The sequence below is a fragment of the Acinonyx jubatus genome, chromosome B2 (assembly GCF_027475565.1).
Source record: "Acinonyx jubatus isolate Ajub_Pintada_27869175 chromosome B2, VMU_Ajub_asm_v1.0, whole genome shotgun sequence".
In the NCBI taxonomy this organism is placed as follows: Eukaryota; Metazoa; Chordata; class Mammalia; order Carnivora; family Felidae; genus Acinonyx; species Acinonyx jubatus.
The window spans coordinates 78967275-78992428 of record NC_069385.1 but is presented as its reverse complement, the minus strand read 5'-3'; the positions used below and the strand labels follow the sequence as shown (position 1 = coordinate 78992428).

Here is a 25154-nt window from a genome sequence, read left to right as displayed (position 1 = left end):
AGAAAGAGCTGAATGATCTAATGTAAGAACACAAGAGTTCCTCCACTTTATTTTTGGAACCAAAAAACCCCGCAGCATGAAAAAGTGTTAAGCTAACATCTGAAGCAACAAATGGAAGGATCATTTAGAAGAAAATGGTATGGTTTATGTCTGGATCCAAAAGCTCTTCCAAAGGCAACTAATTTTTACAGTAAAAAATGCCACAATAAAAAAAGAAGCTTTTCACCAGAAGTTTTAGGCACCCAAGTTCTAATTTCACTTCTTTTCTACATTAGTAATTGGCAGTGGAAGAGAATTCAGAATACTAACAACTGAATCAAATAAATATTTAGCAGATAATTTACGTAATAAACTGATTAACAGAAAAAAATCATTTTTTCCCACAGCAGTAGTATATTTATTGTGCTGAAATCAGGTAGCGGGGAATGAATAGGTCTGGGGAAGCAGTACAGAATGTTCACAAAGATTTACAAGTCTCCAGTCATTCCACACCAAGCAGCAAAGACAAAGGTGTTGAATCCTCTCAGGCCAAACTGTTATAAGTTTTGCAAATATTCTGTATTTCTCATGACTGCATGCCTTTGGGGGAAAAAGTGGGTAACTTTAATGCACAATAAATATGTTATAGTTTACAAAATATTCTGAAATAGTTTGTCTGCACAAACAGCATACATCCTGCACCATGCAGTTTTGACATGTTGAGATAGTTAAAATATTCATGCTTTTTTTTTTTTGTCACATTTTCTCTTTCAATAATGATCCCTGGTCAACATCCCCTACCAATTCAACCTATGCAATAAGACAATGTACAAGTCTCTTTCCTAGTCTATTTCCAGTTGCTCATTTATATTACATAAAACACTTTATTTGTCAACAGCAAATTTAATTTTCTGGTTCTGACTACTCTTACTTTTATTCATTTTGTGTCTTAACAATTAACACCTTATAACAATCACACACTAAATTTAATGATCTTTAGCACCAAGGAGTCAAGAATATTGCCCCAAGATGGGTATACACTTCATATCTAGTTAATAAATAAGATCTTGCAACTTTGTCACAAGGAAAATATCACTCCAAAATTAAACACATTGAAAGAGAAGGATCGTTTCACGATAAATTGGGTGTATGCTATTTGTAAAAAACGCAAAAAAAATACTAGCAGATTCGAAAGTTATTAAAATTTACATTAGAGGACTCCTTGATTTTTTAATTAAAATTTATTTAATTTTAAATGTTCTTTCCAACATAAGAGGTAGGTATATTTCCACATATGAAAAATCGGTAACAGCCACAAATCAAAACAAGGAAAGCCTGATAAAAATCAACATACTCTCTTCTAACAGCACATAAGTGTAACTCTTTTGTGATGTTACTAATAAAGACATGAGTTGTTTCATGTTCCAATCAGACAATAAACTTAATTTTCATAATATATTTCTGATAGTAACAAGAGTATTAAAAGGCTGCCTTTTCATCACAAAAATTGTTTCCCACAGTGATTTGTGCCGCAAGTCATGGTGACCTTTGGGTCGCTAGACAGGTTTTTACTGTAATTCTTCTTTATTTTCACCAACACCATCATCATCAAGCCTCTAAGAGTCTACAGAGATCATCAGGTTTTTTTAATTTAATTACAACCAACAGGGTATATTCAGACTAGAGGTGGAGAGATTCGACCATTCCAGTCAGCAAATGAATCCAAATGTGCAAATTTTAAAGTATCTACAGTTCCAGCTTTGGACCAGAAAATGTTAGATAACTGATTTTCATCAGTAGGCAATAATAATTTAGCCAAAAAATTCATACTGTGTTTCTGTGATCATCAGACTGAAGAATGACTGTATATAAGATACATGAAAAATCTCATGCATTAGACAACAGATGTGAACAGAGGGAGAGCCTCCCAAGTCACATAATGATTGCTTTGGTCTGGACAACATCAAGGCTAATAAAAAAATGTTTAAAATAAAACTTCATAAATAAAACATCCGGATATTGTATTTAACACTTTACTCTATCTAAAGGTTACTAATACATAGAGCACATTTGTCTTTTTCTCCCCACCCCAAACCCTCATTTGCTTCTTTTTCCCTGAAATTTTATATGAAATGGGAGCTTCCTCACTGTCAACAACAGTTAAGGCCCAGTTCAATTTACTCTCCTTTTGCTTTTCCATTTTTCTGCTTTTTTCCATTTTCTATTACTAGTTGTTTCTCTGATTTGCTCACACCATTTGCTGAAATACCATTCACAGCTGTTTTTCCAGCTTTTGCTTTCTTAGGCTCTTTGTATGTCCGAACATAGAAGTTAAGAAAGAGAAATATGAAGCTGATTGCGTAGGCAATGAGAGCCCAGTGCATCCATTTGGGGAAGGGGCAATCAGTGTACAGAGAGAGCGCTGTGTGCCCGATGGTCACGTGGAACTGAACCTGAAAAACAAAACAAAACCACGATGCAGGATACATTTACTGCAAATAGTAAATAACTTTTTTTTAAAAAATTTTTTTTTTAACGTTTATTTCTTTTTGAGACAGAGAGAGACAGAGCATGAACAGGGGAGGGGCAGAGAGAGAGGGAGACACAGAATCTGAAACAGGCTCCAGGCTCTGAGCTGTCAGCACAGAGCCCGACGCGGGGCTCGAACTCACGGACCGTGAGATCATGACCTGAGCCGAAGTCGGACGCTTAACCGACCAAGCCACCCAGGCGCCCCAATAGTAAATAACTTTTAACAACACCAGAATCCTCTGCCTGGCTAAGATAGGGTCTAATCTTGCCACACTGTTCAAAGTTTAATAGCTCTCGGGCTCCCACACCCAACTCCAGCTCCCTCTCCTTCCCTCAGGAAGGGCTTCCTGCCTTTTTGTTTTTTTTTTCTTTTTCTTTTCCTGACTTTTTTTGTTGTTTTTCCTGCTGGTACAAAGTACCTCCATCCAGCTGGCCCTCTCTATCCCATTCATCAGGGTTTTTGTTTTGTGTGCACTTTTTTCTTTAAAACAATTAAACCTATCTGGAATTCTTAACTTCTTGGTTGTCCATCTTTCCACTAGTATATAACTCCAGAGGGTAAGGCTATGTGTTGCTCCCTGAGGATTCCTGAGTCCTTGGCACAGGGTCTGGATTCAATGAGTATTTGTTGGATAATGCTGAATAATGTTATTAATGAGAGGGAATATCAATGGCCTAACAGAATAAAGTAAATGGTACCGTATGCCCTTTTTGATATTTGTTTTCCTCTCACATTTTAACTAATTTCTTTCCACAAAACCGTAAGCTGGTACAAATCCTTTTAAAATTGAAACTACCAAAAGGGTTTTTTATTTCTTACAAAATAGCACACAGGTAAAACTGCATTTGAATTAACACTATCCTTTACAAACCAAGATTTTTAGTAAAATTTAGTAGATATTTGAGAATAAGTGCAAAAAGAGAGAATCACTTTCAACTTTAAAAGTTTTTAAATTTTTTTTAATGTTTATTTATTTTTGATAGACAGTGAGAGAGAGAGAGACAGAGTGTGAGTGGAGGAGGGGCAGATAGAGAGGGAAACACAGAATCCAAAGCAGGCTCCAGGCTCTGAGCTATTAGCACAGAGCCCGATGTGAGGCTTGAACATCACAAACCACGAGATCATGACCTGAGCTGAAGTCAGACACTCAACCGACTGAGCCACCCAGGCACCCCCAACTTTGAAAGTTTTTAAAAGAAGAAAAGCCAGGGGTGCCTGGGTGGCTCAGTTGGTTAAGCGTCCAACTTCGGCTCAGATCGTGGTCTTGTAGCTCGTGAGTTTGAGCCCCGTGTTGGGCTCTGTGCTGACAAACTGCTCAGAGCCTGGAGGCTGCTTTGGATTCTGTGTCACCCTCTCCCTCTGTCCCCCTCCCCTGCTCATGTTCTGTCTCTGTCTCTCAAAAATAAATGTTAAAAAAAAAAAGAAATTTTTAAAATAAAATAAATGAATAAAAATAAAAGAAAAGCCAAAAATTAAGAAGCTTTTTAATTCAGATAAGGCAAATCAGTTTAAATCCCAATATATCAATAAATGAATGACTCTCAGTAGAAGAATTACATAGTGAATTCCATAGTGTTAACAAGGGTTAGCTTTTTATAAGATTAACTGATATGATTGACTGTTATGAGAACTTCTGGCTTGAAAATACTGTGCTCTTCACAAAATTAACATCCTATTTGGAATGGGCAATTGTGGTTTCTCTTTTAAGCACAGCACTATCTAAGTTAATTATTATATAAATATTACTAAAATAATTTATTCCATGTAAGCTCTAAATTTATATCAGACTAAAGAACTTTAAATTCTCTAGGACAAAATCCAGATTTTCAGAAGTTTTGATTTCACACTGGTTCTTAGAACCTAAGTCACCAAAAGAGTATGTATGTATATAGGTGTGATCAAGTGTGGCATCACTCAAGGAGACTGTGGTGAAGACTCCAACAAAATAGATACAAAGTTCAGACGACTTCTGTCATCTCTTCATTTTCTTGTGACCATTTACTGATGACTGAGAAAAATGAATTACACAAACTATATAAACAGCTTAAACATAAACTGGAGGAAGCCTCCTGCAGCATTTTAGTTACAAATGAATCTTTCACACCCAGCATTCCCCAAAAGTTGTGTTTCCTGTTCGGCCAGCCAACTGTTTAGCAACTTAAAGCAGAGATGAATAATATTTCCAAATGTGATTCCACTGATAAATTGTGTACATGCTATGATTACAGCAAATTATAATAAATTCCAAGGCTTGAAGAATAGCTATCAGGTTGGTGTTGGATTTCCAGTTTGATTACTGGGCTAGCGCCTCTCTCTGAATGTTTCACTGATATATCCAGATGCTGCAAGAAGTCCCACTAGGCATATGTGCTGAAAATTGTTGCCTCTATAGGCTAGCATTTGAAAAAACCTAGCTTTGCTCTCTAAGGACTATGTGTTAGGGAATTAAGAGGAGTTCTCTTGTCCTTATTCCTTTCCTTTACCCCACCCCTTCCTTGGTTCTGTACCTTCTCCTCAACTTTCATTCTCTAAACGTATGGGCTCTGTTAACAAGGACTGAAAAATGGAACAGAAAACAAAATTCAAGCAAGGGCAGGATGAAGAGAGGTAATAGTAACATTTTAAATTAGAAAAAAATCACCTGAGAAAGAAGTTACACTATTTTTCTGGTCATATATGAGTTTATGTACTTTATGGTGTACTTCGAACATTTCTCTTAGAGAGACCAGAGTTGTGTTTAGCCTTTTAAGAGTATCTTAAAAGTTAGTGGCAGTGACAACTAGGTCTATGAACAAGAAGCTCAGAGCTAAGCAGCCTCAACTCCCACATCTAGAGCACAGAGAAAGTCAACTTTGTAACAGAAAGTTGTCGAGGATAACTTAGCCCTTTAAAATTAGTAAATTCAGGGGTGCCTGGGTGGCTCAGTCATTTAAGGTTCAACTTCAGCTCAGGTCATGATCTCGCAGTTCATGAGTTCAAGCCCCGTGTTGGACTCTGTGCTGACAGCTCAGAGCTTGGAGCCTGCTTCGGATTCTGTGTCTAACCTCTCTCTGCCCCTCCCCCATTCGCACTCTGTCTCTCTCTAAAATAAATAAACATTAAAAAAAAACTGCATTTAAAATTAGTAAATTCAAACATTTTCAGTGTTTCACCACAAGAAACTTTAGAAGCATTTCACTCACCAGCTGCAACATGGTCAAGTATCTTTTCCACCAAAGATATTTCTGAATCCATGGGCCAAATGCAGTTAACCCATAGTATGAGTACATAATCACATGGATGAAGGAATTCAACTGTGCTCCAAAAAATGCTTCAGAAAAACAGAATCACAAGATACAGAAAACTTTAGTAGGCAATAAACCATCTGAACATAAAATAAATGAATCCACATTATTTTATAACATTTAATCTTGGGTACAGATTAGGAATAAAAAACGGAAAACATTTCTCTTCAGATCATGCTAGGTATTTTTAAAGTTTAGACTCAGGCTTTTAGCATATTAAAAAAATGAGTGTTCTTCAAATGCAAAGGATTTTCAAAGTGGCAAGGTTCCAAATGGAGCACCCCAGTGGCTTCAGTATGCCCTAACATAGAACTACTACCTATATTATTTTTCATGCTTGGGGAAAAAAGTCATGGTACATGTAATTGTATAAGTAGATTTTTAAAGCCTCATTATTGCCTTTAGACGTGCCCATAAATATATCTACGAAAAAATCGTACTTCTTACTTTCCTAACAGTTTTAAATGAAAATAGAAGGTGAACTGTACTACTGTAATAACCTGTACCCTGGGTCTCCAACACAGCAATAGTCTGTTTCCAGCTCAGTGATGTAAATCATCTTCAATCTACATCTGAAAAGCTGAAGACAGATCTTGGACAAACTGTGAATCCAGATCCTCTTTAACAAGGCTATATATGATTTCCTTTGAGTAAGATCCAACAGGTTCATTTAAGGCCTGTTTTAGAGCAGGAATGGGCTCTGGGCTCTGGAGACGGAACCTTCAAACTCAGGAGTTACAGCTTAGTACCCTTTGAATCAGAACAACTACAATTGCTTATCAAAATATCATTTGCCACATTTAAGATTAGTTTATGCTTATCTCTGAGACAAATCTTTAGGAATTTAAGTAGCAACAGATAAAAAGCTAAAGCTTCACTTTGTTCAAATTTCTTTAAAATGAAATTAACACAGAAATAATTAACCATGAAAGTAAGTTAAAGACCAAGTCAAATTTCCAGCTTATAATTACTTTTCCACACAACACATTTATATAACTTAATATATGCAGATATGTTCCTGAAAATGCTCACCTTGTCCCCCGGCGACCCACTTAATTCCAATCCACCACAGTGTAAACATTGTACAGTGATGATATACATGAAGGAAAGAGACTTGGTTGTTTTTCTTCCTCAGGATAAAAAATACGGTGTCCAAATACTCAACCCCTTTAGATACAAAGTACCACCACAGAGCAGCAGCTATCTGTACAAAAAAAAAGGGGGGGGGGGGGAGCATGTTATAAACACCAGAGTGACACTGTATTATATGGCTTTCTATTCTATTCATTCTTAGTCCTAAACAATCTTCATTGCACAAAATGTATGAGGCATAGAATCATTTTTGCCTAAGTAGGTGTGAAACCTAGGCATCTCTCCGTGGGGGGGGGGGGGCGGGCGGGGGAGATGAGAAAGAAAGGGTCCAAGGCTATATCTACACAGTGGCAACAGTTTAGGGAAAATTTCTAGTCTGCTACATAGCAAGATGACCTGAAGTACCAAACTGCTGAACACAGAGCCGTAAACACCTTCACACTACTGTTTTTCAATATGGTAGAGAAACAGAGATAGTTACTTTGTAAAGGTTATTTCAGATGTTCATGCTTAGCCTATATTAAACTTCAGATATTATCGCAAGTATGTTTGGGTAGCTCCTGTCTCTGTTAGTGTCTGTCTGGCACTTTAACATGTGCAACAAAGTAAATACCTAATCATAGCATTTAGTATTAGGCAGTAAAATCTTTAAAGTAGTGAGTTGAAACAAACAAACGAACAAAAGTAACAAATATTTCTTAGGTCATAAATATAATCCTACTTACATGAATAAGTCTTTTCTTTTCCTGGGCTCTAATTAAGACACCAGATGGTGCAGAAAGATTATGTTACATGCTGAGATTAAGGATCCAAGGATCCAGTGAGAGGTGACCTCTGTAAATGTTTTAAAATATTTTGCAAGAACCCTACTATAATAGTAACCTAGACTCAACTTTTTTTATATTAAGTATTTTCTCTGATATGTATCCTATGTACCAACAACAAAGAAGACAGTACATAACTGAACTGTTTATAAATCTTTTGTGTGTCAAAGGTGACTGGAAAGTAAAATATGGGAACATTATATTATCAATGCTTTATTTTTCTGCAAATATAATAAAAACTGAGTTTATGCCTATACAGATTGTGCTATGCTTAATTTACTAAACATTACATAGTTTATAAAACATTTGTTTTCCCTCAGGCTCTTAACAAATGAATTAGACTCTCTTTATAAGTTTCTATTCTTCACTGGAACCAACAAAACTCCAAAATGTCATCTTTACACTAAACATGGAATTTTCTAAGTACTGCATTCTGGTAATCCAGAACAAATGCACTCTCCCACAGCCAAATGGGACATGATGGCCATGAAAATATTTTCAGTTATATGCTTTCAAAGAAACGCACAGCTTTACTGACACACCACAATCCTATCCACTTTTGCCACTCTACAAAAGTACATTTTCAGAGTGGAGATTATAAAATTAAACCCACTTCTACTGACGAATGGTATTTTTAATGTACTTACCCTAACTTCATGAACATTATCAGAATAATCCACACTCTGGCAAATATAGCTATATCCTGCATTATATGATCCCATGAATAACTGGAAAAAAAGGGGGAATAATATTTAAAGTAAAGTTTTAGTAGATACAGAATTTTAAAAACTCTAAATACAATATGCAACCTTTCAAATTATTTTAAAAAGCAATATTGTCTAAAAAATTCAGATGCATTAAACATTTAATGTATTAGAATTTCTAAAATTTGCTGTGTGTCAAGTTACTCTCAAATTGAAATCTAAATTAAAAATCACCAGTAACTCATTGACTGAGGCTTCAAATCTATCTACTTTATAATATTAAGAGAATTTTTGATTAACTATGACTCAGATCTAAGCGTGACACTGATTTCTTGCTCCAGAGTGGTTTTTATCTAACAAATGAGGTCAAAGTATCTAACTAAGTTAAATAAAAATTGTTATGAAGTTGAGATTCTATAGGCTAAGTTGTCAAAGATTTCTTTAAAAGAGAGTACTGTTTATTTTCCTAGCCTCACCACTCCCATTCTCTGGGTTCATACAGACTTTTAATAAGGAGTCTCTTTGGAAACAAAATCCTTCCACTCTTACAACTTAAAAAATGCCTGTGTCAATCTAGCCTTTAGGATTTCTTTCCAGAATGTCAGGGAGCATTTGCTGGTGACCAGAAAAGTACATGATGATTAACAGTGTGTAACAGTTAACTCATTTTAGTTGCAACCCAAAATATAATGACATAATGTAATAGGATTTCACTTGAAATCAGTATTTTACACCTGCATATTTTAATCTGTTACCAAATCTGAAACTGCTGAATAAGAATTATAAATAAACAACAGCAACTATTTACTGACTATTTAATATGTGCCAACACTATCAAAAATTATTTCACTTATTTCTGACCTAGAAGGCAGGTATTATTCCCATTTTACAGATGGAGAAAATGAATCTCAGAAAAGTTAAATAACTTTTAGTGTCAGAACAGTTAATAAGGGTTATCTTGGAATCTAGTGTGTCTGCTTGAAAATTCCATTTTAAAACAACTGTTCCATACTTTCTGTATATTTCATATTTTTGTTATCCAAACATGAAAAATGTCAATAATACAAAATTTACCTTTTAGAGTAGCTAACGGTTATCTTGGGGTACAATATTACATGATGGTTTTACACATTCTAATTTCTTAATTTCCAATAACCCTGGGGAATTACAAGGTGACTTTAGTAAACCTACCTCTCTGAAGATAAAAAGGTTAAGCAAAACCATCCCAAAATTATAGATAATGAGTACTAAGCGCATCTGGAAAGGTTCTCGGTCCTTCATCCATTTTGGACCCAGCCACACGAACAAGAGATAAAAAGTACTTATACAAAGTGTAGGCCATGGAGACTGCATCAGAGGCCAGTTCTCCACACGTTTATCTACAGAAAGAACAAAGTGATATTAAATTCATTAAACAATACATTCTTTTGAAATGAATTTCTCAGGAATTATAATATTTCAACTTAGCTTTTTTCCTAATTTGACCAAATGCAAGTCATTTTTCTCTGAGTCACAACAAAAATACATGGCATTAAAACCAAAGAAATGAGACCAATTCCTGTGAGTAGCTTTTGAAAATTATGTTTCACTCCTATGGCACACATTAAGTTTTATAGAGAACCTAGAGAACAAAGACAAGAAATCAACCTTGCTAAAAACACAGAACAAGCTGGGGGTGAAAAGTTAATGAAAGACTTCATAGACAGAAAATAATTTTTTTAAACGTTTATTTATTATTTTTGAGAGACAGACAGAGTGCGAGTGGAGGAAGAATAGAGAAAGAGGGAGACACAGACTCTGAAGCAGGCTCCAGGCTCCGAGCTGTCAGCACAAAGCAACGATGCGGGGCTCAAACTCACGAATCGTGGAATCATGACCTGAGCTAAAGTCAGACACCTAACAGACTGAGCCACCCAGGCGTCCCAGAAAATAAATATTTTAAGGAGAAACTTGTCATTCATATCAAACATGAGATTTATCAGAGCAGTTTGGAAGCTGCTCCCTCCCTACCTAAAGCAAAGCAGGAAAAAATAGCAAACTGAAGAGGTGGAGCAATGCAAGCAATTGCCTGGCATATTTTTGGACACTAAGACAAGAGTATAGTTATATTTGTGTGATTAAATTAGGGGGGACTACAGTTCTCTAATTTATTTAAATGGAAATCACCATATCCAAGACATTTCCATTATATTCAAGACATTGAATATAACCAACTTATGAGCTCTTTTCTAAAGCTATAAGCATTTACTTCACATATGTGCAAGTATTTCATTTAAAATGAGTCAATTGTCCTTAATATTCAGATATGCAACCTTGAATCAATTTTACAATAGAGCTCTGCCACAAGTAACATTTCTAAGAGAAGCATGATAATGAAATACAGGGCTAACAAAGATTAATATTCTAATAAATTATAAAAAGATAGTGAAATTTATATTTCTAAAGGCTAACCAGTATTTTACAGGTTGTGAATCTAATGTCTAGTTTATGCTTGGTAATGCAAAACATTTCCTTGTTCCATGCTGAAGAATAGGATGTACTTTTAAAATAGCAACAACAAAAAAATCCTGTCTTTCAATCCATTCCTAAAATCTAGCCCGAATAAATTTAACTTAATTACTCATTACAATATCCCACCATTAAAATGTCAGTTTTACTGAGAATATATATGCAGAAGAGTTCTGGATTAGATAATTAGGTTTCAAAATAACTTACTTAAAATTAGTCTGTTTCTATACACTATTGATAGAAAATAAGATAAAAGAAAGGAAATGGAAGTAGAACAATGTTTAATAACATAGTCTCCCAAGTCAGGAAGTGACATAATAACTATGGTTTCTACGAAATAAGAGTTGTTAGAAAGATGGGCTAGTGACTTGAAAGAAAAACACATATGAAAACAAGAAAAAACAAAAACTGATTTTATTTCAGAGTTTACAGGAGAGGCTTACTGTCTACTAATGGAAATTATGGTTCTGCCACTCAAATCAAAACATATTCCAGCGTTAAAAATAAACTAAAACACAAGACAGGAGAAAACAGTCCTCTTATGAAGAGGGTGGCTTAAAAGATGAGTGGCTGACTTTTGTTGAAGGCATTGTGCCACAATGGTCTTATCACTGATTGTCTGCTTTTCTTTAATATTGTCATATTATCCTGCTATGACCATATCTTTCTATGCCAAAGTCCCCCCTTAAAACATGGCATATTTATCCACTTAGATATATATTTCCTATAGGAAAAAAACTTAATACAAATCCCTAAATCCTAGTAGCTTGTGGTGTCCTATTCGTTTCTAGAAACTAGAGGGCAGACATTGTTTTTCCAAGTGTTTGAAACAAAGAACAAAAGGTGTCTGTTATGAGATAATCCACATAGCAAAGAAAGGAAGATAAATTCATCTGAAAGGAGATTCTTATTTCTAACATCACAGATTATATCACACTCTTATCACACACCGAATTCCTGCTGATTTCAAAGTTAAGTTCTGAACAAGTAGAAAGCAATTAGAGAAAAAGGTCCAAAAATTTTCCCCAAATCAAGAATGAATAAAAATGTTCATTCTTTTTGATATATAGTGTGGGTAGCCTGTACCATTCTCTTATTCAACAGAGAAGTTTAGAGAGAGAACTAAGAAAGACACCGAGAGGAAGGGACACAAGTAAGAAGCTGGAGATCTGACAACATGAAACAACAGAGGCCAACATAAGAGTAAAAAGGTGGAGGGGAGTAGGTAAGAAAAAACAGAGATACTAGAAAAGGCATTTGAGACTCTATCAGTAAACAGATGGGTTGAGTTTTAATATCAGCTCTGCTACCATTTAAGGGCACCATCTGTCTTCATCCTGTTCATCTATAAAACCTATTGGAGAGAAAGGGAACTAGATTAGTATTTCCCCAACTTTAATGAGAAAAACAATCACGGGGAGGGAAAGCATAGCTTAAATGCAGGTTCTGACTCAGTAGGTCTTAGATATAGTCCACTTATTAGGAAGATTCTGCATTTTCTAGGAAGCTCCAATGGATGCTATGTCAATATTCCATGGCCCATCCTCTGAGTAGCAATTTCTGAAAGTTGTTACTTTTAAAAAATGATAATTAGGAAGAAGAATGAAACTTAAGGTGAGGAAAACTGGGTCCAAAAAATGGGCAATTTTCACTGGTCAGGGAACACATTTTGCATGCCAGAGTACCCGACATTTCTATTCCACTGCGGCACTTATCACACTGTCCTATACCTTCTTTTAAAATGCAATGTCCCTGAAGGCAGGGGCTGTGTCTTTCATTCATGTACTGCAATGCTCATGAGGGTGCCTAAACCACACTTATTTGATACATAAATTATGAGTGGTTGATTTGTTTTTCCATTTTAGTCCTTTATTCTTGATACCTTCAAATGAAATCCAACAGTACATATACTGATATTCCAGGTTTCTTCAGTGCTCAGCAACCCTTTCTACAGCTCCTCCCAGATCTTCCTCTATGGGACATATAACTTGAACCCAAGTCAGCACTTCAACCCAGTATTTAGGGGTAAATGTGTGCTCTCTCTCTCTGCCTCAGTGTCTTTACTTCATTGCTTTCTCCAGGGAAAAAAGGCAATGCCTCCCATTTCTATATCCAACATTGCAAGTCATGTGTTCATTTAGCAACCACTTAACAAAACCATCTTCAGACTATAAAAGTCCATAGTTCACACCGTATCTTTCTCAAAATAGCCCACCAGTTCACCAGGGTCAGAAAGCCCTCAAGAATTCCACCTGCAATAAGCATTATGGAAGTGTAGTAACTGTCAGCAATCTGAACACAGCATCACAACCCCCATCCTATGGTGATATTTGCATATCTCTCCATGTCTCTGCAGTTACTTGTGTCTTTCTAAATTTATTTGCATAAATATTTCCTTTAGTACTTCTGACAAGATGCATATATCCAATACTTCTTTTACTTGTTCCCTTTTCCACTAAAAAGGATGAAGTGAGTCACAATAGTGTCATACAATAATATGAAAATTCACGATTACTAACAGGTCCCCCACACAAGTCTTGAGCAAGAAAAAAAAAAAAGAAAGAAACGAAAAGAAAAAAAAGAAAAAAGATGTAGAGTTAGAACAGTAAAAGAAGATCATGAATACTAAAGCTTTTATTTATTTTATATAATCTTAAAATAATGAATTATCCAGCCTGTCATTAACTCAAATGTTTCAATAACATTTTTACATGTTGCCTCTCTTCTAAGAAAGATGTGTACATCTGCTTAGATTCTTTGTTTTTTCCAGTTCTATTGAGACATAATTGACATACTTCACTATGTAAGTATAAGGCATACAGCATGATGGTCTGATTTACATATATTGTTAAATGATTACCACAATAGGTTCAGCTAACATCTATCTTTTCATAGATAAAACAGAAAGAAAACAATAAAGGGAAAAAATGGTTTCCTTGTGATGAAAACTCCTAGGATTTACTCTCATAACAACTTCCATGTGTATCATACAGCAGTGTTTGCTACAGTCATCATGTTGTACATTACACCCCTAGTGCTTATTTATTTTATAACTGGAAGTTTGTGCCTTTTGACCACCTTCTTCTAACACCCCCTTCCCCCTTCCCTTGGTAAGGACAAATCTGATCCCTTTTTCTGAGTTTTGTTTATTTGTTATAAACAGCATATTTTAAGGGTAAATTAAATCTTCTATTCATTTGAGTTACACTGAATCTAAGTGTAGATTACACACATTAGAGTAAATGATGACATATTTCCAATATGCTGTCAATATCCTAATTCTACACAGCTGTGGACAGGAATTCACACCATGAATTTATTAGGAAAAAAACAAGGGAGAAAACAATTCAACTGATACCCTATTCCTCCTGCCACCACTGAAGTCAAACTGTCATCAAGGAATACCCAAGATTCAAATGGGTTTTATATAACATTCTTAGAAATTCTCTATTTGTACAGTTTGGGGGGAGGGGATCAATATGGCACAAATATAAACTGACTCTAGTTGACTTGTCAAATTGTCTTATTTTTATATTTTATATCTAAGTTTATTAACATGTTTATGCCTCCATGTCTTAGTGATTTTGCTCTTATTTTGAGCTTATCAACAATTTTAAGCCATTTGTGTTACATGTAAACCTTTACCTAAAGGAGGGCTGTACAATTTTAGATTTAGATATGATCTCTTTATATTAAAAATGAAATTCAGAGAAGTCAAGAGCCTCATGTAGCCTAGCAGGTATTCGAATACCACTCAGTTTTCACGTCCATTAATTTTAAGAGAGATGATTTCCATCAATTTGATACCAATACCAAATTTTGGGTACAAATGGTATGTTAAGATAGAATTGTGACTATCAATAATGTTTCTTTAAGGGAAAGAAAATAAGAGAGACCTACAAAAGTTCCCTTAGTAGAAAGAAGGACAAGAGATAGTCACACTAAGTTTCATACTTTTTTAGGTGCTACATCTAACACACCTGGTCTAGGATCATGAATGCTTTGGAAGCCATAACACAAAGAAAGGTGGGAAAAAACTAAGGATGTCCAGCCTGGAGAAAAGAAAGAGGACTCATCAAACACTAAAAGACCTAAAGAGAGCTCAGATTTATTCTCTAATTCCATAGAATTAGAACCAACGAAAAGAAGTTTTAGGAAGCTGAATTACACCTAAATTCAGAAAATTTCTAAGAACTTGGTCTTTCTTTTTGTAAGAAGAAAGAGCTGTCTTCTTTGGCAATGAGTTCCTTATCCTAGTTTTAAATTAAATTTAAGCGAACCTAGAGCTAAGCACTGTAGCACATCAAGTTCAGGAGCAAGAGACTATTTTAACAATAAGAATTACTAAGATACATTATCTTAACTCTTTCAGACCCTTAAGAGTTAATTTTTTTCCTCAAGAAATAGTTTCCATTTAGAACATTTTGATTGTTTCATAAAGCTCATACCAAGTGAGAATGATTTATTTACAAACATTCGTTCAGTCAGTAATCATAAAATTTTATTTGTATTAAAAGGTCATGTAATAGTTACACAACTGTATGTGTCAAAACTCACACACTGTTAAATAAAAAGAGTTAGTTTTATTATGTGTAGATTATACCTTTACAAATGGGAGGTAAAATGGTCTATCTGAAGTGGAGCTTCCTTCAAACATGCTACACCAACAGGTTTTTATTCTTAACCTGATCTGTATCTTAAAATCACACAGCATGATGGATACATAGAATAGACTTTGAAGTGAGACTCTCCACCCCTTCTGAACTAAGTGATTTGGGGAAGGTAGTCTGGTTCCTGACCTGTCAAAACTCATTTACTAGAAAAGGAGACAGACATAAAAAATCTATTGCTTTGCAGGACAATGAGCACAATATAAGAGAAGACAGTTAAGAACAGTGGTAGGACAGGGGACAAGATGGACTGCAGGGATAGACATCTGAATTGTTTCTTGAAGGAAAGAAGAGGAATTTGCCAAACAGAGAGAACGAAGGCCTTCTTACAGACAGAAACATATGTATAAAAAGCCCCAAATCAAGAAATAACACATTTATTCTGAAAACTAAGCAGGCCTGAGGTAGAGGATATTTACAAAGGAAGATGGCAGGAAATGACTGGAGACTTATGGGTCAGATCAGACCTAGGAGAGTCTTACAAGCTATGCTGAAGAGGCTAGAATCTGTCTGGTAGATAATGGAGAGATGCTTAATTGGGTAAAAATAGGGGATCACGTTTAGCTTATAAAAAATAATGGCAGAAGCAGGGGGAGATGGACTGAAGGGGAAGAGGATACATCAAGAGGCAAGGAAACCAGTTGGATCAGTGGTTCTCAAACATCTCTGTTGCCAGGCCACCCACATAAGAACCATCTGCTTGTTAAAAGTATAGATTGTTGGGCCCCACCCTAGATCTACTGAATCAAAATCTCCATGGATAGGGCCAGGACTGTGATCTCAATGTTCCTCTGGTGATTCTGGTGGGCAGTCAGACTTGGACACCACTATAATGCAAGAAACCTGAATAACGGAATAACGGAAACCTGAATTAAGAGGGCTGCACTGGTGATGAACATAGGCAGACATGAAAGTAATCTCTACAGACGTGGTGACTGATGCAGATGTAAGAGCTAAGGGTGAAAGAAAATTCAAAAGTACTCCCAGATTTCTGGCATGGCTGGTGGCAGAAGTGGTGAAACCATGATCCTGGCCAGAACATAAAAGGAGAGGAACAGATCTGGAAGGAGATCCAGGACAGAGCATAAAGGAAGAGAAATGAATCTGGAAGGAAATGACCAGGTGACTTTTTAAACATCCTGTGTCTGAAGTACTTGTGTGTGTCTGAAGTACCTGGGTGGACGTATCCAGTAGGCCTTGTGGCTGCAGAGAACTACCAGGGTTACAGACACATGGAAGAGTCACTGGCAATGTGACTCACTCACATCGAGTTTGAGGTCACAAGGGAAAGAGCATGTGGAATGAGAGAATAAAATGAACAAGGAATGAAGCCTGAGGAACACTTAAGGGAAGAGTGGGAGAAATGGAAGTGAAGCAACCGGAGAAAAAGGAGAGTAAGATGTTTCCAAAAGGATGGGGTAAGCAACAGACACTTACAGATGGAGAATCAACTGTTCTTTTCTTTTCAATCAGGAAATAGTAACTACTTCACAGGTTGATGTGTGATGATTAAATGTAAAAGCTGCAGCACACATGAATACCACAATTGTTGTTCCTTCTGCTGTATCCTATTCCCTATCCATGCCACATCTTCACACAGGTGTGTCTTATTTCAGGAATAAGCTGAGTCCCTCCCATTAAAAGTCAAGTCCTGAGGTACCTGGGTGGCTCAGTCAGTTAAGTTTCTGACTTCAGTTCAGGTCATGATCTCACAGTTTGTGAGTTTGAGTCCCGCGTCGGACTCTGTGCCGACAGCTCAGAACCTGGAGCCTGCGTTGGATTCTGTGTCATCCTCTCTTTCTGCCCCTCCCACACCTGCACTCTGTCTCTCTCTCAAAAATAAACATTTTAAAAAAAGGTTTTTTTTTTTAAAGTCAAGTCCTGCAATGTCTTCTATGCCTTTTCTTCCTGCTCTAAAGTTCTCTAGATTGCAAATATTGACTCTCAAGTCAGCCTACCAACACTGGAATCCTAGCTCTCTAATTTACTAGGTAAATACATTGAGGAAGTCACTTAAGTCTCTCTGGCTTTATGGATGATAACAGCGTTGTTGGCAGGAATAAGATATTGCTTTATGTATGGTGCCTGACACAGAATAAGAGTTGAATAAGTGTTGGCACTGTCATTATTATTGATAATAATTAAACCACTAAATCCTCTTTTCCAAGAGAAGAGCTTAACCAAATGAAAGGGAAAATACCATCAATAATAAATTGTATAAGAGTTTAAACTGAGAAAACAGAACATTTTTATAACTTATATACTGAGAAGACAGCACATTCTATAATTTATTCAGGAGAACAAATACATAACAAGTCTAACTTTGCATTTTGAATTATTTAGAGGCTACTTAAAAGAACAAAACCTCTTTTTTAATAAAGTGTAAACCAGAGGTGCGTGGGTGGCTCAGTTGGCTAAGCCTCTGACTTCGGCTCAGGTCATGATCTCACAGTTCATGGGCTGGAGCCCCGCATCAGGATCTGTACTTATAGCTCAGAGCCTGGAGCCTGCTTCGGATTCTGTGTCTCCCTCTCTCTCTGCCCCGCCCCCGCTCGTACTTTGCCTCTCTTTGCCTCTCAAAAATGAATAAATGTTAAAAATATTAAAAATGAAAGAAAGAAAAAAAACAAAATGTAAATAAATAATATGGATTTAATTTTCATAAGTAACAAAATATTCATAATCCAATAGTTTTGAAGTAATCCAAGTCCTTTATAAACCTCTACTTATACACAAACAACTGTAATTAATTCTTGTAATTGATTTTTCTTAAAGCTTCTTAGAATTCAGGTTTCTACCAATCAAAATGAACTTTATTTCCCAAGTAGTCTAAGCTAGTTATCATCTTCCAAAATAAAAAGCAGTAAAATTTTTAATTTTTAGGACATAACAAATTTCTAGAATTAACAAAAGTGAGCACAAGACTAGGAAATAATTCTAGTCTGGTGATGACTTAGGAACACACATGGAACAGAGGGAGTGTGGTACAGGGACAAGGGACAGGACTTGAATTAAGAACACCTGGATCCCAGGTCTATCTATGTGCTAGCCCCATGACTTAACACCTGAAACTGTTGGAGCATACTTTCCTCTTATGTAAAATGGGGGTAATAATAAAATTACCCAAATCACAGAGTTGCTTTGAGGCTCAAATTGATAACCCTCTGTAAGAAGCCCCTCCAACATTAACTCGTTTTTTATTTTAAAAGTATTAAATATGTATTTCTTTTGAAACCTTTAAAGCACACTGTGATTACCTCTATTATACCATGCAACTGTCCGTTTAGTCTGTTTAAGCACATCCCACACAGACTGGGCAGGGGCAGTATTGTTATTTCTATAGCCATAAAGGCTTGTTAACAGTGGATGTACCCAGCAAATGGCTGAAGACTAGTGGACTGGATGAAGGCCGCAAAGTGTCTGCAAAATAAATATTATTATTATGGCTACTGCTATTGTGAGAATAGACATTCAAGACATTTCTCAACTGCCCTTTTGATTCAGTTAAAATGAGCAAGAGTTATTGATCAATATGCTTCTAAAAGGTATACAAAGTCCCTGCTGGGGTAAAAAAACAACTAAATATTCTATAAAAATCCATGCCATTGTTTGTTTTTCTTAAACATATTTTTAAAGCAATCGCTTAGGAACATTTGTAAGTCTTCTTTTTCAATACTAGTACAAAGTAGCAGATTATCAAAGAAATTAAGAGTCCTCCATTCCCTTGCTATTCCAAGTGTGGTACACCAGCAGAAAAGTATCTCCTGGGAGCTAATAGAAATGCAGCATTTCAGGGGCACCTGAGTGGTTCAGTAGGTTAAGTGTCCGACTTCAGCTCAGGTCATGATCTCACTGTTGGTGGGTTCAAGCCCCGTGTCGGGCTCTGTGCTGACAGCTCAGAGCCTGGAGCCTGCTTCGGATTCTGTGTCTCCTTCTCTCTCTGCCCCTCCCCCACTCGCACTCTGTCTCTCTGTGTCTCTTGAAAATAAATACATGTTTAAAAAAATTTTAAAGAAATACAGCATTTCAGGCCTCATTCCAGGACTACTAAGCCAGAATGTGTATTTTAATAAGATTCGCAGGTGATTTACACATTAAAATCTAAGAAGAACTGCTCTAGTTTACTCATAAACGTGGGCCTATTTTATATTAAAATCCAGTCATAAAAGCTTGGTTTATTTATTTGTTCCTAGTGTCTACCTGAATCACTTTATTTTCCTTTTAACAACATCTACATCTATTTAACCTGCCATAAACAAAAACACACGCCTAACAACCAACTAGAGATACTGAGTAGCTTTGGGAGTATATTCAAGACATTGAGAAGTATGTACTATATATTTTCCAAAACTATTCATCCTTCTTTAATAAGTTAGAACCAACAGCTGCGAATCAATACCATTTTTTACACCTGTATACTAACCACTAATATACAAGTAATATTGTTAAAAATCCATTTGCCTTTACTGACTACACAAAAATAATAGTCAATGTCACACCGTACACTAGAGGAACCCCAGAGGGAAACCGCAGACTTTTTCTTAATGAGGTAGTCAATGTCTTCCTCCATTAATTATAAAGGTCATGAGGGCCAGGGCCACAGTCTTTATTCCTTGATGTATCCATATAACAATGCCTAGGATACAAGTGCCCTCAAACATTTGTTAAAAAGAAAATTTTTAATGAAAAATGTAGGTAACTGTTGTCAAGAAGACTTTGAGAAGGATTTTATCTCTATGATAGGGGTAAACCAAATAACAGCATAAGGCCTTTTCTGGATTCTAGTCTAACATGTGATGCTTAATATATTCTCCAAGCCAAGTAAGGTTTTGGGTATCAGTGAGATGAAGAAGGCAGAACTAGAGGGGAAAGGGTCTTTATACAGCTGGATACAATGGACAGGTAACAATCCAAGATATACTCTGGAAGTAAAACACAGATTCTGAAGGCACTGCATGAAGGAAAGTGTAGTACGTTCCCATTGAGTCAGAGTGATGAGCAGGGAAAATTTCTGCTTTAGCCTCCCCTTACATCCTCAGGAAAAAGGGTGATGGTTTGAATTAGGAAGAGTGCCTGGATGAATGTAAGGAAAGGGCAGACCTTGCAGAATATAGAGGTGGTGCAGGCAGAGGTTCGGCTAAAAAACGACGAAGAGGTCGGCGTGTGATGGGCAGACAGGAGGGAATGGAGGTCTCCACCAGCAAGGCAAGGGTAAGCTGCAGCATCTGAGGGGACGAGGGGGCAAATGGCCTGAAAGTAGTTACAATAGGAGGGCAAAAATGTTTTCTGTAACTGAGTTGTAGAACAGTCACCAAAGAGCCTGAAAGCATGGATAAAGGAGTTAAAAAATAGAGAAAAAAGGAAAGAAGAAATTTGGTTCTAAGTCTGCCTGAGCAGAGATCATGAAAAGGTAGAAAGTGAGACAAATGATAAAATCTCCCACAGAGAGCAGATGCACAGGGGGGGATTCAGACACTGCAAAGGAGAAAAGACAATAACACAGATGAGGTGAGTGAATCATTGTGTGTTGCAAGCTGGAAGACTGATTCCTTTGAGGTTTAACTTCAAAGGATTAGTACTAGAAGGAGAAGATCCAAGGAAAGTCAGTTCACTCACTTGGGAAAAGGGAATAATAATAATTTATTCTTTTCAATAAATACAGCCCAAAGGAATATGAGGATTAAATGTGATAATACATATAAAGCATTAGACATACTGCCTGGAACTTAGTAAGCATCCAATAAATGTTTGCTATTATTAGTAGACAGTAAAACAGTATTTGTTGGATGAATAGGAAGCTTATACTGCCTTAGGAAAAAGTCGCTCGTGTAGGAAGGTGAAAGGTCCCAGCTTGATTAGGTCCCAGCTCCATTACTTTCCAGCTGTTTTGCTGGTGTTGTTTTAAGAATTTAGCTTTTCAAAAAAAATGTTAATTGAGTTTTGAGAAAGAGAGAGAGAGCACAAGCGGGAGAGGAGGACAGAGGATCTGCACTGACATCAGTGAGCCTGATGTGGGGCTCAAACTCACAAACCACAAGATCATGACCTGAGTCAAAGTCATATGTTCAACTGCTGAGCCACCCAGGTGACCCCAAGCTGTGTAGTTTTAAGTCTGTTTCTTCATCATATAATGATTAAATAATACTTACCTTATAGGGATGCTATGAACATTAAATAAGGTGTATAAAACACATACTACAGCATTTTACAAGTCCATAAGGGTCTTATTCTAGAAGCTCAATAAATAGCAGTAAGTTTCACTATGTGCAGATGACATCTAAATCCATGGTTGAAATATATATATATAAATACATATACACACATATATGTATATATATATACACACACATATATTTACATATATTTATGTATATATTTGACCCTCGAACATCATAGGTTTAAACCACATGAGTCCACTTCAATTCGTAAGTTATTTTCAATAAATACAGTACAGAACTGTAAATGTATTTTCCTTATGATCTTCTTAATAACATTTCTTTTCTCTTTCTTTATAATTAAGAATACAATATATAATACATATAACACAAAGTACATTAATCAACTATTTATGTTATGGTGTTATGTTATGGTGTTATGGTGAGGTTTCTGGTCAATAGTAGGCTATAAGAAGTTAAGTTTTTTGGGGAATCAAAGGTTATACATGGATTTTTGACTGTGCAGGGGGCAGCATTTCTTAGCCCCTGAATTATTTAAGTCAGTTGTGTATTTTTCCCCCAGACCTCTTAATTGCCTAAAATCCCCCCACCTTTAGGCATTGTTTCCCTTTCCCTACAAACTGGCTCTTATGAATATGTCTTCATATATATGTATTTGATATGAAAGAATGACGCCTCACATCCTGGAAGCCAAGATAAAATGCAGCTAAGTGGTTTCCTTCTTGCTGCATTTTCACATTTTGCTTGACTTCTCAGAAAAGCAGTCATAAAACTTCCTCCCTGTGCTAATCTGGAATTCAAAGTCCAAACATCCCCCTTAGTGCCACTAATGATCTTAAGGATTTAAGGAAACTGAAATGGTATTTCCTTTTAGCAAAAAACAAAACAAAACAAAACAAACAAAAACACTGAAAATACCATTGAAGTGTGTGTATGTTTTAATGGGAACTGTGACCATAATCTTCTCTTGCTAACAGTTCTATATGCTGAATATCCAATGGGTAATTTACTGTTGGTCCTGAATTTATTTCTTTTCACTAATTACCAATAGTTTCACACTTAGACTATGAAATTTAGCAAACATTTTCATAATTCACTTTGAATATATTTTTTTATTTTTAAAGAGAGCACGTGTGGTAGAGGAAGAGAGAATCCCAAGCAGGCTCCATGCCTGGACCCGCCTCCTGCCTCCTGGCTGTCCCCCCACCCCCACCATCCCACCATGACATCACAAGCTGAGCAGAAAACAAGAGTTGGATGCTCAACCAACTGAGCCACCCAGAAGCCCCTGAATATACTTTTTTATAGTTCTAGCCACTCCACCATATAGAAGTCAACTTTATCTTCTCAGGCTAAATACTGATGTTGTTTATATTTTACATATATGTACAATTTAAATATATAAATCTATATAAATATCAGTTTTTAGTTTAATCTCATACAACAGCCTTACAGTACTTTTGAGTATTTCAGACGTTTTTATTTAGATTGCCTCTGGCGGTATTACAACTTTGTTCAGATTTAGTATTCTAAGTAGTGACAGTACATAGATAAGATAGCAGTATAAGATCAAGTAAAGTAGGTCAGAGGTTTGATTATTGCTTTCCTGCTTGGCTAGTGTGATGGGAGACAAGAGCACTGGGCTAAGAAACAAAACATGCTATTAATACCCATTTTCGCTACAGCGTTCATCCACAAGTGATTTAACTTCTATGACTCTCAGAGACTTCTAAACATATGAAAATAATAATGCCTACCAGTCCCATCTTCCAAGGTTGTAAAGTTCTTGCTAAAATTGTAAAATAAAATACAAAGGCAAGGTTGTCTTTCTTGTTATTTGCTACTTTCTAGCCATTTGGGTACTGCTCTTTAGGCAACACCTATGCATTCCCTTTATAAAGCCATTTTATTTTTTTTAACTTTTTTATTTAAAAAAATTTTTTTTCAACGTTTATTTATTTTTGGGGGGACAGAGAGAGACAGAGCATGAACGGGGGAGGGGCAGAGAGAGAGGGAGACACAGAATCGGAAACAGGCTCCAGGCTCCGAGCCATCAGCCCAGAGCCCAACGCGGGGCTCGAACTCACGGACCGCGAGATTGTGACCTGGCTAAAGTCGGACGCTTAACCGACTGCGCCACCCAGGCGCCCCAAAACTATCCTTTTTTTAAATGTTTATTTATTTATTTTGAGAGAGAGCACTAGTGGGTAGGGGCGGAGAGAGAGAAAGGGAGAGCAGGCTCTCCACTGTCAGCACAGAGCCCTACACAGGCTTGATCTCACAAACCACAAGATCATGACCTGAGCCGAAATCAAGAGCCGGATGCTGAACCGACTGAGCCACCCAGGCGCCCCTAAAGCCATTTTATTATAAGCTGAAAAAATAAAACAATAAAAACTTAAAGAATACAATATTTATTTATTTTTTTTAATTTTTTTTTTTTTTACGTTTATTTATTTTTGAGACAGCATGAACGCGGGAGGGTCAGAGAGGGAGACACAGAATCTGAAACAGGCTCCAGGTTCTGAGCTGTCAGCACAGAGCCCGATGCGGGGCTCGAACTCACGGACTGCGAGATCATGACCTGAGCCAAAGTCGGTCGCCCAACCGACTGAGCCAACCAGGCGTCCCGAATAAAATAGATATTTAGTTTAACAACAAAATGAATTTATGTGAGGAGAGCAGAGAAATTGCAATTTTGAACATGCAAACCATGGTGAACCACAGGAAAGTCCTAAGAACAAAGGAGGAGAGCATCCTTTTTTTTTTTTAATTTGTTTTTTCTAACGTTTATTTATTATTGAGAGACAGAGAGACACAGAGCATGAGCAGGGGAGGGGCCAAGAGCTGGAGAGACACAGAATCCAAAGCAGGCTCCAGGCTCCAAGCTGTCAGCACAGAGCCCGACGCGGGCTCGAACTCACAAACTGCAAGCTCATGACCTGAGCCGAAATCAGACTGAGCCAGCCAGGCGCCCCGAGAGCATCCTTTTAATAGAGAGGAAAAAAACAAGTTGGCAGAGATTGTTAAGAATGGCCTATGGGGGGGCGCCTGGGTGGCGCAGTCGGTTAAAGGTCCGACTTCAGCCAGGTCACGATCTCGCGGTCCGTGAGTTCGAGCCCCGCGTCGGGCTCTGGGCTGATGGCTCGGAGCCTGGAGCCTGTTTCCGATTCTGTGTCTCCCTCTCTCTCTGCCCCTCCCCCGTTCATGCTCTGTCTCTCTCTGTCCCAAAAATAAATTAAAAAAAAAAAAAAACGTTGAAAAAAGAATGGTCCATGGGAAGAGGGTGAGAGTTCAGGGCTGTGGCAACTTCTCATTGGCTGGGTTGCTGCTGGCCAAGGAGAAAATCTTCCTCCTGCTAGGGTATTAAAGTAAGCCTCTTCT

General features: G+C 36.9%; 1 protein-coding gene across 1 annotated transcript in view; it reads right to left on the bottom strand.

Annotated features, from left to right (window-relative positions):
- Nucleotides 1-1205: 1205 nt before the first annotated feature.
- The window catches only part of ELOVL4 (ELOVL fatty acid elongase 4), a 32649-nt gene continuing 8700 nt past the window's right edge, over nt 1206-25154 (bottom strand). The window contains exons 2-6 of the mRNA XM_015073998.3: nt 9608-9795; nt 8360-8440; nt 6829-7000; nt 5695-5822; nt 1206-2432 (exon numbers count right to left, since the gene is read on the bottom strand). Coding sequence (XP_014929484.1) covers nt 2157-2432; nt 5695-5822; nt 6829-7000; nt 8360-8440; nt 9608-9795 — 845 coding nt within the window. The 3' untranslated portion in view covers nt 1206-2156. The remainder of the gene's footprint in view (nt 2433-5694; nt 5823-6828; nt 7001-8359; nt 8441-9607; nt 9796-25154) is intronic.